This window comes from Tupaia chinensis, unplaced genomic scaffold, assembly GCF_000334495.1.
Source record: "Tupaia chinensis unplaced genomic scaffold, TupChi_1.0 Scaffold000131_1, whole genome shotgun sequence".
Lineage (NCBI taxonomy): Eukaryota > Metazoa > Chordata > Mammalia > Scandentia > Tupaiidae > Tupaia > Tupaia belangeri.
In genome coordinates this window covers 274,185-294,255 of record NW_006159600.1, presented here as the reverse complement: position 1 = coordinate 294,255, position 20,071 = coordinate 274,185, and the positions used below count along the sequence as shown (strand labels likewise).

At 41.1% G+C, this 20,071-nt stretch overlaps 1 protein-coding gene across 3 annotated transcripts; it reads left to right on the top strand.

Annotated features, from left to right (window-relative positions):
- The first annotated feature begins 128 nt into the window (after nucleotides 1-128).
- LOC102479664 (zinc finger protein 347) lies at nucleotides 129-18,492 on the top strand. 3 transcript variants are annotated; one of them, XM_014586371.1, is made up of 5 exons: nucleotides 129-200; nucleotides 2,818-2,908; nucleotides 13,247-13,373; nucleotides 13,814-13,942; nucleotides 16,485-18,492. In XM_014586371.1, the coding sequence occupies exons 2-5, from the start codon at nucleotides 2,861-2,863 to the stop codon at nucleotides 18,407-18,409; spliced, it is 2,229 nt and encodes a 742-aa protein (XP_014441857.1). In that variant the 5' UTR covers nucleotides 129-200; nucleotides 2,818-2,860; the 3' UTR covers nucleotides 18,410-18,492. The 3 variants fall into 3 exon arrangements, with proteins under 3 accessions (XP_014441857.1, XP_014441858.1, XP_014441856.1); XM_014586372.2 differs by lacking the exon at nucleotides 16,485-18,492 and adding an exon at nucleotides 14,126-14,455 and having other exon boundaries at nucleotides 13,811-13,942; XM_014586370.2 differs by having other exon boundaries at nucleotides 134-200; nucleotides 2,833-2,908; nucleotides 13,811-13,942.
- The last annotated feature ends 1,579 nt before the right edge of the window (nucleotides 18,493-20,071 follow it).

The following is a 20,071-nucleotide window of genomic DNA, read 5'->3' as shown; positions in this document are numbered from 1 at the left end:
TGGTCCCCCCCCCCTGAGCTCGCCGTGCAGGATAGGCCACGACCGACTCCAGGTCCCGCCCTCCTGCGCTCCCCGTTCAGGATAGGCCACGACCGACGCCCCGCCTGCTCTGGCCCGACCCAGGCCCACCCTCTCTGCGGCGCACGGGATTTCCTGCGGCTGCGAAAGCGAGTCTCCCGGAGCGACAGTTACGGCGTGTTGTAAGTTTCGGGCTCTGTGTACTGTCTGCTCTCCCGGTTTCCCAGCCTTTCTGAGTGTGGGGCTCCCTGCAGATCTTAAAATCTTGCTCCACCTCCGTTCCTTCCACAACGTCGCCGTGAGAGTTCTGGGGTCGCGTCTTCTCGGTGTAAAATCGCTCTGAGGCTGGTCCTGCCCCGGCCTTGCTGCCTTGGGGACACATAGACCCGTCCTTTACAGAAAGTTTCCGATTTAAAAACCTTGCCCGACCTCTCCGTGCGCCCCTCACAGTATAAACTTCCCCGCCAAGCGGGTTCACGCCCTTCCGGTTCCCAAGCCTCGCCGCCCTCCCAGCGCTGGCAGCTGTATCCTGGAAGGGCCGCGTCTCCGCCCCGGACCTGGACCCTGCAGACCCCGCCCGCTCTTTGTTCTCCTCTCGACCTTGTGCTCCCCGGCTAGGCCCTACCGCTCAGTGGGGAAGTGGCTGGACCTGTCCTGCGCCTCCCACTGGAAATGTGCATTTCTGGGAGACGACATTTCATTCTGTCCCCTCCTGTGAATGTGTAGGTGACAGGGATTGGGGAGGAGAGAGAGAAACTGAGGAGAAGTCAAAATGTGGAAAAGAAAGAATACCCCAAGCAGTCAGGTGAAGAATTTGTTAGAAACCTAAGCTCGATCTCAGGAGAGATGTGGGCAGAAAAATGTAGGGAGGGAGCGGCAGAGGTAGGGGCCCTTCAGACAGAGTCTGGGGTAAGATGATGATTTGGAGCATTAGTAGATAGCTGCGTGGAGCCGGGACAGCAGGAGAGCAGGCCAAGGGCCACATCTGGAAGGAAGCCTAGGGGTCTGGAGGGACCAGAGAGCAGAACCAAGACAAGGGGAAGGACCAAGCAGATGTGAACGGAAGTTGGGGACAATCAGAAGATTGGGGGAAAGGAGCAGCAAGTTGCAAAAATGAGACAAACCAGGTATAAAAGAAGAGATAGAAGAAGGGAGGAAATGGCAGGAAAGAAGAGAGGCATAAAATAAGCAGACACCCTGGTGGCGGGGGGGAGTGAACAGGACAATAACTAGAAAGAAGAGGTGAGAATGACAGAGATGTATGGGATGAGAGAGGGAGATGCACAGTTATGAAAGAAGGGGATCTTGGGTCCAGATGGAGGATGACTGAGTGGATATAGATGATTAAGTTGTGATCTTTTTTGAAATTTGCCAGAGGGTACTTGTCTCCAGAGAGAAGGATAAAGAGAGAAGGGAAGAAAGAACCCCAGCTATCTTTTCCCTTTCATGTCTCCTTTCTGTTGGCATTTTGGGATACAACTCCCAGTGTGTCTTTGAAGCCTCTTGGTCCAGAACTTAACAGTCAGCCATACAGGATCCAGCTCCATTTTTAGATCATGGCTTGCTGAGGTTCTGATTGATTCCTGTGTTTACAATCTAACACATTTAAAATTGTGTGTTTTTTTATTGTAGAGAAGCGAGTGAGAATTGCAAACTTTGCAAACTACCTACAAGACGTTTATTTAATAATTCTCAGCATTGTAAGCGAGTTTCCATTTGCAGTCCTGATTCAGCCAGAAAGCAGACAGTTGACTGAACTGTGGGTCATTTTCTTCCCTTTTCCTGGAGAAAGGGAGAAAGTATATGAGCTAGGAGGAAGAAAACCAAATCATTTTTCTACTTTCATGTTCACTGTGATAGGGACCACCAAAAAGAATATGTCATCCCTTGTCACAAGATAATGTGGGGATATATCCCCAACAACAAGCAGTTCTCCATCAGACACTAGGTGACCTGTAATTAGAAGTCAGTTCTGATACTTTGTACCTGAATTGGCTCAGGTCCAGAAATTGAGGGCCTAGTCCCCGAAGACTATTCCACATTGGGGAAGTACCCAAGAAGTAGCTAGATCCCGAATTGTTGACAAACCAGATATAAATGAGGACTCGCGTGCCTACCTCCTCAAATTCTATTACTGTAGAAGAGCAGCTCTCACAACTCAGGTAATAGTTTCTTGAGCCTTACTCATTTTTTAGAAGGCATATGACAGAAGTTACTGATGAACAGCCAGATGGCAGAGGCGTCAAGCATATTAACCCCAATGAGGAGTGTTGGTCCATGATTTTTGTCTGATCAGCCAGCAGTATAGGTGACCACGACTACTTGCGTACAGTATTTGCAGCGATAGACTGTCTAATAGGACTGAGCCCTTAGTCTTCAGAATCTGACATTCTTCTGGTAGATAGTGCCAGAATTCCGTTAAGTTGTGCAGTACCCACCTGAGAATCCCATAATAAGTGGTCAGGGTATGAAAAACCACATTTTGGGGACCTGAAGCGTTTTCTGTTGAGTGTGATAGTAGTAAAAGTTTCCTGTCTAAAACATAAGGGACCGTGGCCTACAGCACAGGGGTTAGGCACTATGTATTAAGAGCCAGATCCCTTTACAGAGTGAGCTCTGAGGAAAGTGGGCAAAAGATGCCCTAGCTGGTCTTGGTGTAGGAGGTGGTTGTCCCTATATCTCCCTAGTCTGTGGGCAGCAGATACCATTTGTCCCTATGGATAAGTCTTCCCTACGTGTGGTTGTGGCACAGGAAGGGTATGTCGATTCTGTGCAGTAAACAGCATTTTTTACATACAGAATTGGCTTCTGTAGGCTTATCGTATTACATGAAGAAGCCTAGATGAGGAGGAAGAGGAAAGCGAAGGAGTTAGGAATGGCTCCTCCTCAGGTAAGTGCTATTCTTAGTGGATTGTTGTTTTTACTGTTTGTTTTTGTTTTGCTTTGTTTTTATATTTCCAGAGTGAAAGAGAAAGTGTGACTCTTCTGACCAGCAGAGAATCACCTGAAGCACACATGGAATAACTAACTACTCTAGACACAGAGATCTGAGTCTCTGAGTCAAGAGGGAGAGGCCATACCAGGGATGCACCTGCTAACCCTCTCTCATCCTCTGTATTTATTAGGGCAAAGGAGGAAGAAAAGTTATTTAGTAAAGAAAGTTGTTTCTTAGAGAATCAGAAAAATAAGAGGATTTCCAGAATAGGTTGGTTTCAGTATCAGTCAGGAGGGTAAGATTAAATGACACCAAAGGCTGGACAGAACACCTTGGAATCTGGGAATATACATTTGTCACATCACACACCCATCTAATGGACTTCCTTTGCAAGCAGGAAGGCCACATTCCCTGAGTATGTGTTCACTCATTCACTCAGAGTCGCTAGATCTGAGTTCTGGAAGCATGGCATTTCTGTTCTCTAATAAGAAAGCAATTTTCAACCGGGTGTGATCATGCCAAACACCTTTTCCCTCCACTTCTCCATCCTGTCAGGATTTGGAGCACACACACACCTGTGTAGCATGTTTTTCAAGCTGCTGAGGCTGAGATTCATACTAAGGTCGGCCTATGAGATCTGACTCCCTGTGCATAGGGCTTATTTCTACTCTGTGGGTTGGGTTCTCAACTCTGTTTTTGAACCCCTCTTGAATATTTCAGTTCAATAGTTATATTTCTTAGTTCCAGACTTTCTGTTTGATTCTTCATACTTTCTGTTTTCTTGATATTTTACTGTCTTTATACTTTGTATTCCTGATTTACTCAAATTATCTGTGTGTGGTTTATTTTAGTTATTGAGTACCCATATGATTCCTTTTGAATTTTTTTTTTTTTTTTAAGAGAGATTTTTGCTATAGGGTGCATGTACTTGCTGGAGAGTCAGACAGAACACCCCCTGGGAATAACCTTGTTGCAATCCCTTCTCCTTCATTCTCCTCTTGGAATTTTGGGCACATACGCACATGCACCTGGTATGAGGTTTTTTTTTTTTTCTTCTTTGTATATTACATTTAATCACATATATCTTTAATTTATTATTACAGTCTTTTTTATATTAGAGTGAATCACATATATCTTTACAGTGTATTACATTTATTTTCCCAGCACGATTACCATGCATATCAGTCAAAGACAAAGACATTACTATCCACATCATCAAATAGGCTCTCATAATTTTTTTAAGATTATTAATTGTTCTTATTTTTTTAAACATTCAATCACTCCATATCATTTGGCTTGTATAAAGAATTTATCCAACATGAAGTATTTCTCAGACCAGTCCAGTTGAGAATACTGTACATGTTACTATCAACAGGTAATAAGCCATTTCTTTGTTTAATCACATATATCTTTACGAGTGGAGAATGGAGGAGAAGGGATTGTGGCATGGCCATCCGCCCTGGGGGGTGAATTCTCACTTTCTGTCTGGCGAGCGCACGCGCCCTATAGCAAAAAACCTCTCCAAAAAATAAAAAAAGGAATATAGACAGAAGCAAGATTATTAACACAATTCCCAAGAAATACCATAAAGAGTGGCAAAGCAAGTTAAAAGGATTAATGCCTTTGAGTTGATCTAAAATGATCTAAGGGATTAAATGAGGGCAGAAAACTATCTTGCGTATCAATGATTTTTTTTTTTTCCGACAGACATGCCTTGCCTATTACTTGCTAATCATTGGGCAGCAGTGCTGCCTGAGTAGCCATTTCTTTTCTTTTTTAAGAATTCTCTTATTTAACTTTATTTATTTATTTTAATTTGACCAGAGAGGGACAAAGAGAGAGAGAGAGAGAGAGAGAGGGAAAGTGAGAAAGCAAGCCTCCAGGTTTGGGACTCATACTTTCTGTTTTCTTGATATTTTACTGTCTTTATACTTTGTATTCCTGATTTACTCAAATTATCTGTGTGTGGTTTATTTTAGTTATTGAGTACCCATATGATTCCTTTTGAATTTTTTTTTTTTTTTTAAGAGAGATTTTTGCTATAGGGGGCATGTACTTGCTGGAGAGTCAGACAGAACACCCCCTGGGAATAACCTTGTTGCAATCCCTTCTCCTTCATTCTCCTCTTGGAATTTTGGGCACATACGCACATGCACCTGGTATGAGGTTTTTTTTTTTTCTTCTTTGTATATTACATTTAATCACATATATCTTTAATTTATTATTACAGTCTTTTTTATATTAGAGTGAATCACATATATCTTTACAGTGTATTACATTTATTTTCCCAGCACGATTACCATGCATATCAGTCAAAGACAAAGACATTACTATCCACATCATCAAATAGGCTCTCATAATTTTTTTAAGATTATTAATTGTTCTTATTTTTTTAAACATTCAATCACTCCATATCATTTGGCTTGTATAAAGAATTTATCCAACATGAAGTATTTCTCAGACCAGTCCAGTTGAGAATACTGTACATGTTACTATCAACAGGTAATAAGCCATTTCTTTGTTTAATCACATATATCTTTACGAGTGGAGAATGGAGGAGAAGGGATTGTGGCATGGCCATCCGCCCTGGGGGGTGAATTCTCACTTTCTGTCTGGCGAGCGCACGCGCCCTATAGCAAAAAACCTCTCCAAAAAATAAAAAAAGGAATATAGACAGAAGCAAGATTATTAACACAATTCCCAAGAAATACCATAAAGAGTGGCAAAGCAAGTTAAAAGGATTAATGCCTTTGAGTTGATCTAAAATGATCTAAGGGATTAAATGAGGGCAGAAAACTATCTTGCGTATCAATGATTTTTTTTTTTTCCGACAGACATGCCTTGCCTATTACTTGCTAATCATTGGGCAGCAGTGCTGCCTGAGTAGCCATTTCTTTTCTTTTTTAAGAATTCTCTTATTTAACTTTATTTATTTATTTTAATTTGACCAGAGAGGGACAAAGAGAGAGAGAGAGAGAGAGAGGGAAAGTGAGAAAGCAAGCCTCCAGGTTTGGGACTCAAACCAGAGTCAGCCATATGGAAATCCAGCGCTCTTAACCTGCCAGCGCATGAGTAGTTATTTCTTTTTTTTTTTTTTTTTTTTTTTGAGAGATTTTCGCTATAGGGCGCGTGCACTCACTCGCCAGACAGACAGAGAGAGACAGAGAGACAGAAAGTGAGAAATCACCCCCCCCCCAGGGGGGTTGGCCACGCCGCAATCCCTTCTCCATTCTCCTGTCGGGATCTTGGGCATGCACGCACACGTGCCCGGCATGAGTTTTAAGCTACCGGGTCCAGGACGCAAACTGCGGTCGACTACGTGGTAATCCAGCGACATAGCCATTACGCTAACTGCTGGTTCCCGAGTAGTTATTTCTAATACCTATTGTATATGGCACTGTCAGACCATACTGTGCCCAAGGTGTTCTAAATTCTTTTAGTTTTGAAGATACTGGCTTGTGTTGACACTGAACTTGTCCCAGGTTGTTAGGATCGAGAACCTCTATAACTGGACACAATTTAAATCCCAAGGTGTCCTCCTCCTCCCCTCTATTTTTCACACTGGCCGGATGAGGTTAAGTAAGGGAAGACCTTCATCCCCTAGCACTGTCTGTTATGTGGGCAAGTTCCATATGAGGGGCCTTGGGCCACACCAGGGAAGCATGGGGCCAAGGGGTCATGACTCCCTTGTCCTTTTTTAAACTTTGGTCTGTCAGGAACAGCAAGTCTAGTCTGTCTAAATGTGGGAGTTTGTCACTTTTACTATTGGCTCCCGCTTCGGCAGTCTCCTGTTTCAGGGCTGGCCCTTGGCGCTCTAGGCAGCAAAAGAATATATCCTGGGTGTCCGGTTTGTTTTTGTTTGTTTTTTTGAGAGAGATTTTTGCTATAGGGTGCATGCACTTACCCGACAGGAAGCAAGAAATCATCACCCCCAGGGGTTGCGGGGGGTGGCCACGCCACAATCCATTCTCCTCTTGGGATCTTGGGCACACACGCACAGATGCCTGCCATGAGTTTTAAGCCGCCAGACCCAGGACTCGAACCAGTTGACTACGTAGAGTCCAGTGACATAATCATTACACCATTCGTTGGTCCCTTCCAGGGTGTCTTTTAATCAAGTTCCCAAGCAACCTCCCAGTTCTTTGGGAGAGTATAGGAACCCTGTTGGATCTGTCTGCCGAATAACGTTCCCTGATTTGTTTCCTGGGAACCAGGGGCATGTTTCCTGCACAAACTCCAGGAATTGATGTAACCATTTGATACTGACTTTACTGTTCCTAGCTTTTAACAAGCAAGACAATATTTGGACGTACATATCTCTTTAGACAACTATATCCCTGTCTTTTACTCCTGATTCTAATTAATTTCTTACCTTAATATATTAATTTTCGGCCTGAACTCAGAAGTGTCCACTCGTCTGATTCTTTGTAGTTCTATACTCAGGCCCCACGTTTGGGCGCCACCCACTGTGACCTGCTCAGAGAGACATGAGCCTAGGAGGAGCGATGGTGGATTGGGGGAAAAAAAAAACACAGACACACACAGACACACAAGTAAAGGAAAGGGGATTGGGTGGCCTGGACACCTCTGATGGAGGTAGCCACAGCACTGAGCCGTTCCCAGGTTTATTCTTTCATAGGGCAAAGGGGAAGGGAGAAACAGAATGTGAAGCTTGATGTTTTGCTGTTACCAACTGGAGCTGTGGAACATCTTGTGTCTTGCAGTTCTATATATAAGGCTCCTCTTATCTATAAGGCTCCTCTTGTCTTGTCCCTGTCTCCGCCCACACCCAATCTTCTCTGACTGGAACATTCTTTCTTTTAAGGGAGTGGGCCCTTGCCTCTGTTCACCATTGTTCTGCTCAGATCTGGCCACTCCCTTTAGGACAGCAGCCTCTGGGGGCAGACTCCCCTAGCTTCTTCACCCAATAGTTTAAGCAAGTGAGCTGGTTGCTCGTCTCTCAGTTTTCTTATCTGTAACATGGAGATAGTAGAAACCCCTGTTAATGAGTAGATTAAATGAGATAGTCTATACACAAAAGCAAAACAAAACACAACTCATTAGATACAAATATATTCTATCCTTTCATTCTTTCTTCATATTGTAAAGCTTTTTCTTATTGTTAGAATCTTTTATTTCTTTTTATTTTACTTTTTAAATAAAAAATAAAACACTACACAAATTAGCCTACACCTACACAGACCCGAGGCATCAGTATCACTGTCTTCCACCCCTACATCTTGACCCACTGGAAGGACCAGGAGTAACAAAATAACATGGGATTAAATCAAGTACAAGAGGGACCAGCAGATGGCATAAATGGTTACATCACTGGACTTCCCTGTAGTCAATCATAGTTGGAATCTTAGGCCCAGCGGCTTAAAAACACACACCAGGCACATATATGTGTGCCCAAAATCCCAAGAAGAGACTGGAGAAGGGATTGTGGCATGGCCATCTCCCCTGGGGGGTGATTTCTCACTTTCTGTCTGTCTCCCCAGCAAGTGCACATGCCTCATAGCAAAAATCTCTCTTAAAAAATCAAGTACAATAAAAACTGATGCAAATGAGAGACACAGTAAGCTGGCCGAACACAGTTTCCTATTTTTGTGTTTTGTGTGTGTGTGTGTGTGTTGTGTGTGTGTGTGTGTGTGTGTGTTTCGGTTTTGTTTTTGCGATAGGGCATGTGCACTCACGGAGAGAGAGACAGAGACGGTGAGAGGGAAAGTGAGAAATCAGCCCCCCAGGAGAGATGGGAGTGCCCCAGTCCCTTCTCCATTCTCCTCCTGGGAATTTGGGCATGCATGCACGCACGCCCTGCATGACTTTCAAGCCACTGGGCCCAGCACTCAAAACTGTCAGCCATGTGGGAGTCCAGCACCTTTACCACCACTCCACCTGCTGGATCTGGCATCCTGTTTTACAGTGTAATTTGGTTTTTTCTTTTGAGAGAGAGATTTTTGCTACAGGCTACTTGCACTCATCGGAGAGACAGAGACAGAAAGCGAGAAATCATCCCCCAGGGGGAATGGCCATGCCGCAATCCCTTCTCCATTCAGTGTGAGTTTTAAGCCACCGGGTCCAGAATCAAACTGCAGTCAATTACGTGCGAGTCCAGTGATGTAATCATTATGCCATCTGCTGGTTCTGACAGTATAATTTTTCTAAAATAAATAGTAGTAACTCTAAAATAACAGTAAAAAATAGAATATAGTAAATATATTTCCCAGGAACATGTTTATGATCAAGTATTCTGTACTGTGCACAAGTGTATGTGCAGTACTTCTGTACAAGTGGCAGCTCCATAGGTTTGTTTACACCAGCTTCACCACAGACACACAAATAATGGTTTGCTTGTGATATTAGATGGTGAGGCTGTCACTAGACAATGGACTTTGTTCAGTTGTATTTTAATCTTAGCACATTCATATGTGCTGTCATTGACCAAAACTTGTTATGTGATGTATGAGTGTAATACTGATAAGTTTCCTAAGATATATTGTAGTTTTGTTAGTGGAATATAATAAATTTTATTGGACTTTTGTGAATGCTTAAATATTTAAATTTAAATGGATTGGGACCAGCAGATGTTGTAATGGTTACATCACTGTACTCCCACATAGTCAACCACGATTCAAGTACCAGACCCAGAGTCTTAAAACTCACACTTGGCGTGTGTGGGCATGCTCAAAATACTGAGAAGAGAATGGAGGAGAATTGATTACGGCATGGCCATCCCTTCTAGGGTGTGATTTCTCACTTTCTGTCTCTGTCTCTATGGTGAACACACATGACTTATAGCAAAAATCTCTCTCTCTCTCTCTCTCTCTGTCTCTCTCTCAAAAAATTTAAAAATTAAAAAAAAGAATAAATTTATATCTATGTTGGGGCCGGAAGATGGCATAGCAGTTACGTCGCTAGACTCGCATACAGCCAACTGTGGTTGGAATCCTGGATTTAATGGCTCAAAAATCACTCTGGCTGTGTGTACCTGTGTGCCCCAGATCCCAGGAGGAGAAGAGAGTGCAGTGTGGCCATCCTCTGGGGGGTGGGTGGATGATTTCTCACTGACTATCTCTCTGGTGAGCACATGTGCCCTAAGGCAAAAACCTCCAAAAAATTTTGCACCTGTAGTTTTTAGTATGAGTATTTAATATAGTTTAGAATTCAGGTTCCTGTGTTTCATTCACATTTTATCGTTCTTTTTTTTTTTTCAATTATTTTATTTAACTTTATTTATTTTAATTTGACCAGAGAGGGACAGAGTGAGAAAGAGAGCAAGTGAGAAAGCAAGCCGCCAGGTCCAGGTTTCAACCTGTGGTCAGCCATATGGGAGTCCAGCACCCTTAACCTCCATGCCATCTGCTGGCCCCGAAAGCAAGAAATCACCCTCTGCAGGGATGGCCACACTGCAGTCTCTTCTCTTCCGTTCTCCTCTCAGGATCTTGGGCACCCACGCACTCATGCCCAGCATGAGTTTAAGCCACCAGGTCCTGGACTCGAACTATGGTCAACTACATGGGAGTCCAGCAACATAGCCATTACACTAACTGCTGGTCCCTGTATCATTCTTTTAATAACTTAGTATACAGTAACGTTTAGAGATAAATAGAATTTAGACATTTGCAGTGTCCCAAACATGTTAAACTGCATATTAACCAAAAAAAAAAAAAAAGATAATGAAAAAAGCATCTTAAAAATATGTTATAAGAGAACTCCTTATTTCAGTTGATTTAAGTATGTGTGTATGTGATATGTTTACGTGAGCACATAGATGCGTAAGGCCATGATTTTTTTTATCAAAATAAAATAAAATATCAAAGATATTTTATCATTTAAAATAAATAGTGGGACCAACAGATGGCGTAATGGTTATGTCACTGTACTCCCACATAGTTGACTGTGGTTCAAGTCCTGGACCCAGTGGCTTAAAACTCACACTGGGCACATGTGCATGAGTGCACAAAATCCTGAGAGGATAATGGAGAAGGGATTGCGGTGTGGCCATCATCCTCCTTGGGGGTGATTTCTCCCTTACCCCTTGGGGATGATTTCTCACTTTTTGTCTCTGTCTCTGGCAATCATACATGCTCTACAGCAAAAATCTGTCTTACAAAACTTTTTTAAAAATAAATAAATTTCTATAGCATCAACATATGGCATGGTGGTGAAGGCATAGGGCTCTCACATGGCCAACTGCAGTTTCAGTGCCAGGCCCAGTGACTTGGCACGTGTGTACCTGTGCCTGACGTCCCAAGAGGAGAATGGAAGAGAAGAGATTGAGGTGTGACCACCCTCTTGGGGGTGATTTTTCACTTTCCCTCTCTCTGTCTTTTTTTCTCTCTCTCTGATGAGCACAAGCAACCTATAGCAAAAACCCATAGATAGACAGACCAAAACTGGTAGAGAGATAGATGATAGATAGATAGATAGATAGATAGATAGATAGATAGATAAATTGCTTAGTCCCCTCCTGGAATCTTGGGCACTCAGGCTTACATGTCTGGTGTGATTTTCAAGCCACTGGGTCCAGGACTTGAAGTGCATTCAGCCACGTGGGAGTCCTGCAACATAACCACTATGCCATCTGCTGGCCCCAATAAGATGTATATTTTAACAACTTCTCAAATTAACATGTTAATTACTTTCCAGGATCTTACATTTGTTCTGTACTATCACATTAATGTCTTAATATTAAAAATAGCAACAGGGAGCCTGCAAGTGGCATGGTGGTTAAGATGCTGGACTCCCACATGGCCAACCACAGTTTGAGTCCTAGACCTAATAGCTTGCTTTCTCACTTTCCCTTTTTCTCTCTCTTTCTGTCACTAAATTTAAAAATAATAATAATAAATAAAATTAAATAAAGAATAGTAATGGAGCTAACAGATGACGTGGTGGTTAAGGTGCTAGACTCCCACATGACTGACCAGGGTTCAGGTCCTGGACCTGGCAGCTTGCTTCTCACTTTCCCTTTCTCTCTTCCTCTGTCTCTCTAGTCAAATTAAAATAATAATAATAATTAAATAAGAAAAAGAGTAGCAACATATCGTATGTATGCTGTGTGTGTTTATAGTTACCTTTTATGTAGTTCCATGTTATTCTTGAACTTGTTTCATGTTTCTCCATTAGATGTTAATCTGTCAGTTCTTGGTGCTATATCTGGTACTTAACTACTTTGTTTTTAGGATCAATTTTAATTCCCAGACAAGTGGGTTCAGGTGATTGTGCTGCCATTTCTAGTTCTTTTACCTGATGTGATTTTTTTTAGATGTCAGTAGGATGGGAGTAGGTCATTGTCTCTTGGGCTGTTACGTTGTTATGAGTGAGTACATGTAAGTCATGTAGAACATTCAGTACTGAGTGTGTGGAGGATGTTCAGTATTTTGCTCATTGTTATTCCTGTCACCATTACAGTTCTCAGATTGTGATGTTAAAGCCACTCTGGACATTAATCATCTCTAAACACACCACTCACGCTCTTGCTCAGCTGTATTCTGAGTATCACTTTCTGTATCAAACAGAACATCTCACACTTGTGCACTGATGACCTTGTGTTCACTTTTACTTTGTATGTTTCTTGTGTTGTCCACACAATGAAAAATCCACCCTGACTTAGACACTGTCATAACCTCTTACAGAAAAATATAGTAAAACAGAATTGAGGAGATTTAACATGCCCAAAAATACCATCGTGGATCTGTTGTATGCCCACTTCAGTGTAATAAACTCATTCTTAGAACTTTCTCCACTTTTTTTTTTTCTTTTAATTTTTGCTATAGGGCATGTGTGCTTACCAGAGGAAGACAGGGAAATTGAGAGGTCCTCAGAGAGATGGCCACATGACAATCCCTTCTCCATTATCTTCATGGAATTTAGCCTCCCCCCCTCCCCCCCCAACACACACACACACTCACACTCGGCATGTTTCTCTAGCTATCAGGTCCAGGACTTGGACCCATGCAGTCAGCCTTATGAGATCCAGCTGCCTTTACCACCACACCACTGGCTTGCCCTCATCTCTCTTTATGTGAAAATAAGGGTCTTTCTAGGGGATGGTAGATGGTGTGGAGGTTAAGGTGCTGGGCTCCCATGTGTCTGTCCGCAGTTTGAGTCCCAGACCTGGTGACTTGTTTCTCACTTTACCTCTCTGTCAGATCAAATTTTAAAATAAATAAATTAATTTAAAAATTTTTTTTGGAAATTAAGATGATGAATATAACTAAATTTTTTTTAATTCTTAAAATATCTATATCTCTGTAGCCCTTTAGTGAAATGCGTTTTTCATTTTAGGGACAGTTGACATTCAGGGATGTGGCCATAGAATTCTCTCAAATGGAGTGGAAGTGCCTGGACCCTGCTCAGAAGGCTTTATACAAGGACGTGATGCTGGAAAACTACAGGAACTTGGTCTCCCTGGGTGAGGTCCCCAAAAGTTGGGCTCTGCCCTTGTGTGTTTTTGCATTTTTCCTTGTGAGTCTCTTGGGAGCCGCTGCATGGCTTGACTAAGACTAACAATGTTGACTCAGAAATGAAAAGCTTCACAGTGTAGCAGCCAACTTTAATTATCCACCGCTGTCATTTGTTTTGCTCCATCGTGGTTCCAGAGCTTAGGAATGCCTGGAAAGCATTTTGGCAGTTTAAAATAATACATTTCTTATTTACTACCCCTGTGCTTAATTGATCATAGTAGATGTCTGCTTATTACAAAGTTCCTTTAGCATTCAGGAGCCATTCAATGAGTGCGTTTTTTAAATATTTTTCTGGATTCATTTGTGATGTCCTTAGTGCTCCGGTAAACCTTGCTGGGATTCTCTGTAAAAGCCACAGCACATTATATATCTTTGTTTTTAAAAGCAGGAAACTCTCTTCCTGACCTCAGTATTATTTTCATGTTGGAGCAAGGAAAAGAGCCCTGGACTGTGAAGAGACAAGTGAAAAAGGCAAGAAAACCAAAAAGGTGGAAATGTATCAAAGGCCTGATCACAGGTAGGAGCTGAAAAGGCCAGAGAAGAAAATACATCTTTAAATAGTGTTTGGGGAGCACTCTGAAACTGGGAGAGAATGGGAAAAGAAATAATTACATCCTGTGAGCTCTCACAGGAACGTTAAATTTCTCCCACTTACACTCTAGTCTTTGAATATGTCATTGTTTATCCTCTTGCCCTTCAGTGGTGTTGCTGTACCAGAGACAAAGGCAACATCCAATAATGAAGCACAACCCTCCTCATCTGGCTTCTCTGAACTCCTCAGAGAAGTAACTCTTCTCTTCCCACAGTGAAGTTGGGCTAGCTCTCATAGGATTCCATCTGATACTCAGTTCACTTTCCATATAGATCGGGGCTAAGGCAGCCTTTTTCTTAACAGAGGATTGTTTAGAATTCCAGATGGCAACTATATAAATATAGCTAATTATTATTCACTTACAGTTTTGTCATGGGTTAGTACAATTTCTTATTAATTTTAATTATGATTTACACATGACAGTTTTTCAGTATGCATGGTGAAATATACCTAAAGTCAATATGAGTACTGCTTTTATATAATACATATTTCATTGTGGAATATTTACTCTAATTAATCGGAAACCTTTGTATCTTGTAGATGCTGTCTTAAATGTTTATATTGCATCATACATACTGAAAAACTACATCTGTAAATCATGCACTGCTTGTTAATGTCGCAAATGACTGGTAATTATGTGTATAGCTAGTTTTATAACAGGTATTCAGAAAAATATTGTATATCTTTATTTTTTTTAATTATTTTTTTTTAATATATGGTGCATGTACTTGCTAGAGAGAGACAAAGAAAAAGGGAAAGTGAGAAATCGCCTTCCAGGAGGATGACCAAGCTGCAATCCCTTTCCTCTATTCTCTTAGGATTTTTGGCAGCATACACACACACGTGCCAAGTTTTTCAGGCCACTGTGTCCAGGACTTGAACTGCACTGTCAGCCATATGGGATCCAGCACCTTAACCAGCATGCCACCTGCTGGCCTATATCGTATTTCTTTTCTTTTTTTTTTTTTTTTTTATTAAGTGTCACTCTTATTTTTTATTCTAAAATTTTTTTAAGGATTATTTTTATTTAACTTTATTGATTTATTGATTTGCTATGAGAGAGAGAGAAAGCAAAAAAGCAAGCTGCCAAGACCAGGACTCCAACCACGGTCAGCTATGTGAAAGTCCAGAACTCTTAACCACCACAGAGGAGAAGGGATCACCCCTCTGAAAAATAAAAAGAATTTGCCAATATGCTACCAGTCAGCTTCCTAAATGATTATTTGTTTAATTTTATGTATTATTATTATTATTTTATTTAACCAGAGAAAGAGAGAGAGGGAAAGTGAAAAAGGAAGCTGTCAGGTCTGAGACTCAAACTATGATCAGCCATGTGGGAATCCAGTGCCCTAACCACCACGCTACCTGCTGACTCTCATATTTCTTAACATTAAAGTAACTGTATCCTTAGTTTCTCTGTACCTTTCTCCAATTCAGTTACCATTTTAGGTTATTCATTATATTTTGGATTATTTACTATTATAATATCATACCATGCATTAGCATTATTTGTGCATAGTAAAAATAGTGTGTGTATAATACTATTTTTCCTCTTTAGATATAAGACAGATATATGTTTGAATACGCTGTATACTTTGTGTTCAGGGGAGAAAAATATTTCTTAATCCAGGACTAATACATGTTTGTGCCTTGTGAGTGTTTTGGCTATAGGTTAACTGAAACAGGTCGTCCTCAGATTAATTTCAATTACATGTAATCGCCCTTTATTAAAGCAGTCTATTTTATAGTTCTAAAAAGTGAAGATTATGAATTGAGGAGTTTTAAATTTTTCATTATGAATATTACTTTTTGTGTAATATGTATTTCAATATGAAATATTTTGTTTCCTGTCTGTAATTCATTAGAAATCTATTATACAGGGCAAGCTGGTGGCATGGTGATTAGGGCCCTGTATTCCTTCATGATTGACTGCAGTTCAGGTCCCAGACCTGGTGGCTTAATTTATTGCTTTTCTTTTCTCTCCCTCTCTCTCACTCTCTGTCTCTGTCTCTCTTTGGTCAAATGAAAAATAAACTAAAAATATATAAAGTTAAATCATTCTTTTCCAGGGCAGGGGAGAGATCCCATCTCCTCCAATCTCCTCTTGGGATTTTGGGCATACACACACATGCACAGTATGAGTTTTAAGCCACCAGATCCGAGACTTAAACCATGGTCCAACGACATAACCATTACGCCATCTGCTAGTCACAAAGTTAAATAATCCTTTAAAAATAAAGAAATCTATTGGGATCAGTAGGTGGCATGGTGGTTAAGGGTGTTGGAATCCCACATGGCCGACTACGTTTCTAGTCCTAGATTCGGTGGCCTGCTTTCTTACTTCCCCCCACACCCCCTCTCTCTTTCTCTCTCTCTTACTCTGTCCCTCTGTTCAAATTTAAATAAATAAAGTTAAATAAAATAATTCTTAAAAAAAAAAAAGTCTATTATTGTTTTTATCTTATAGATGTCTCTCCTGAATGTTTAATCGAAGAATTAGTACCAAAAGGAAAAGGTAATACAGGAGAAGTATTCCATACAGTGACATTGGAAGGACACAAAAGGCATGATATTGAAGAGGTTTGCATCAGAGAAGTCCAGAAAAATACACATGACTCTGAATGTCACTGGAGAAACGATGAAAATAATTATAATCGACTGCCTGTGATGAAAAAGGGAACTCTTAATGGTAGAAAAGTCCAACAGGATAAAAGGGGCACAGGAAAGAATCCTGTTGAAAATCAACTTGGATTAAGTTTTCAGTCACATCTGCCTGAGCTACACCTATTCCAAGCTGAAAGGAAATTTTGTGAAGGTAATCAGACTGAAAAGTCGGTCAACAATGGTTCCTCAGTTTCACCAACCCAAGGAAGTCCTTGCAGTGTCAAAACTCATATTTCTAATAAGGGTGGGACTGATTCCATCTATTCCTCATTACTCACACAACAACAGAAAGTACATATTAGAGATAAAACTCACAAGTGTATTGAATGTGGCAAAGCTTTTAATGATAACTTAAACCTCACTCTACATCAGCTAATCCATTCTAGAGAGAAACAGTATAAATGTGATATATGTGACATAGTCTTTAATCAAAAATCAAAACTTGTAGCTCATAGGAGAATTCATGCTAGAAAGAATCTATATAAATGTAATGAATGTGACAAGATTTTCTGTCTTAGTTCACATCTCACAAGGCATCAAAGAATTCATAGTACAGAGAAACTTTACACATGTCATCAATGTAGCAAAGCCTTTAGCAATCATTCAACTTTGGTTAAACATCAGATAATCCATGCTAGAGAAAAAACTCACAGTAAAGTCTTCAGTCAAAATTCATCCCTGGCACATCAGAAAAATTTTACTAGAGAGAAACCTTACAAGTGTAATGAGTGTGGCAAAGCCTTTAGCTTAAAGTCAACACTTACTAAGCATCAGCTAATTCATACCAAAGAGAAACCTTACAAATGTGATGAGTGTGGCAAGGTCTTTCCTCACAAATCAAACCTTGTAGACCATTGTAGAATTCACACTAAAGAGAAACCGTACAAATGTAATGAATGTGATAAGGTTTTCAACCACAAGTCAATCCTTTCAAGGCATCAAAGAATTCATACTGGAGAGAAACCTTACAAATGTAATGAATGTGACAAGGTTTTTGGTCGTAATTCACACCTTGCAAGACATCAAAGAATTCATACTGTAGAGAGACCTTACAAATGTAATGAATGTGACAGAGTCTTCCGTATCAGTTTATACCTTAAGCTACATCAGAGAATTCATACTGGAGAGAAACCTTACAAGTGTACTGAGTGTGGAAAAGCCTTTACTTTGAAGTCAACACTTACTAAACATAAGGTTATCCATAGTGAAGAGAAACCTTACAAATGTAATGAATGTGGCAAAGCCTTTAATGATTCTTCAACTCTTACTCAGCATCGGGTAACCCATACTGGAATAAAATCTTACAAATGCAATGAATGTGGAAAAGTCTTCAGTCGAAACTCATCCCTTAAAAAACATTGGAGAATTCATACTGGAGAGAAGCCTTACAAGTGTAATGAATGTGGCAAATTCTTCAGTCAGACTGCACTCCTTGCTTATCATCGTCAAAGAACTCATATTAGAGAGAAGCCATACAAATGTAATGAGTGTGGCAAAGCCTTTTATGTGAGGCCAGCATTTATCAGTCATCAGGTCATTCATACTGGAGAAAAGCCTTATGAGTGTAATGAGTGTGGCAAGGCCTTCGTTTACAAATCATTCCTTAAAAGGCATCAGAGAGTTCATACTAGAGAAAGACCTTACAAGTGTGATGAGTGTGGTAAAACATTTACTGTGCTTTCAAGCCTAAACAGACACCAGGTAATCCATAATGGAGAGAAACCGTAAAGTAAGGAATGTGACAAGGTCTTTATTCACAATGTTACTGTTCACTGACTGATGCTGTGAAATATATAGTTGGTCTTTGTATTCATTTCCTGATATAGAGTCCCTAAGTTTCTTGGGAGCTCTGGATTGTCTTTTGTCCACTGAGATGACTAGTGCCTTGGGGTCACTAGAGAGCTTCAGAAAGGGACTGGTGAACACAAGACCAAAGTATGATTTGAGGGTTGGAGATTTCAGTTCCATCCCCCAACCTCCAGTGAGAGGAGAGAACTGAAGGGTAAATTATTCACCAGATGCTCATGGTTCATTAATCATTCTGCTTCCCTACAACCCAAAAGGAATGAGTTTAGGGATTTTCCAGACAGCTGATCAAGTAGAGGTTTCTGGAAGATGGACTCCAGTCACCTTCCCGTGTAACCTTATCCCATACATCTCTTCATCTGTATCTCTTGTAATATCCTTTGAAATATATCACTGCTTTTGTTTTTCTCTTATGTGAGCTGCTCTAGCATATTAATTGAACCCATGGAGGGCATCTTGGCATTCTAGTTTATAGTTGCTCAGAAGGACAGATAAAACAATCTAGGGCTTATAAGTGGTATCAGAAATAAAACAGTTTTCTGAGTCAAAGCCCTCAGTCTGTAGGCTCTGATGCTTTCTCCACAGAGTGTCAGAATCAAACCGCATTAGAAAACACCCAACTGGCATGTGCTATTGAATTTATTGCTTTGTTGATCCTGGAGATAGGTCCTCACACAAGTGGTCATAAAGTCTCCTGTGCTGATGGTTTTGGGGTGAGAGCAGAGCAAAAGTGGTTTGTCTTCTCGGAGTGACACACTCATGGAAGCATTGGCATTCACCATCCAGGCGTATCTATGGCATAGATGCAGGAGCTCATGCCCCCCTTACAATATCGTTCATGAAGCCCCTACACAGCCACAACCATTATAGTTCTTGTTTTGTCATCATGTAGCCATCCGCAAAACCCACACAAACGTGTGTACCATGTCCAAGTGGTACACTCAAGGCGTGGACTCCAATCACTTTCCCTTGTAACCTTATCCCATACATCTTTCATCTGCATTCTTTGTAATATTCTTTTAAATATATCACTACCTTTGTTTTTTCCTGAGTACTAGGTCGCTAAGATTTTGTTAGCTGCAGACCTGACATTTTGCCAAAGTCAGTTCTGAATTAAAACGGCTCTTGTGCAACAGAAGCCAAATCCACAGTCAGCCAGGGCTTGAGATCTCTTGGTACACACCATGAGTGGGAATGCTAACACAGATTACCTCTGGTGGAGGAGAGGGTCTATGGTCTCTGACAGCAGGGTTCAGGATGGCACCTCCAGTGCTTTGTCAAGTTACCTGAGGTGCCACAGCTTGTAGGGGTCTAACCAGACCTCTACTATATTTGTGGAAAAAAGCAGATAGGTAGGTTAATATTCTGGCCCCATTTCTTAGTGTCAGGTGTTCCTGTCTGTAGGGAGATGTCAAATCTAAGCTGACAGTGGTGACCTTTAATATAAGCAGCAACAAGGTCCTGTGCTGTGAGGCAAGGTCCCACTCAGCACTGTGGGACTGTGAAAGTTAAGGGAAACAGCCAGAGAAGGCCAGGAAGAGAAGTGGGGGCAAGTTTAGAACCCAGGGATCAAGATGTTCCACA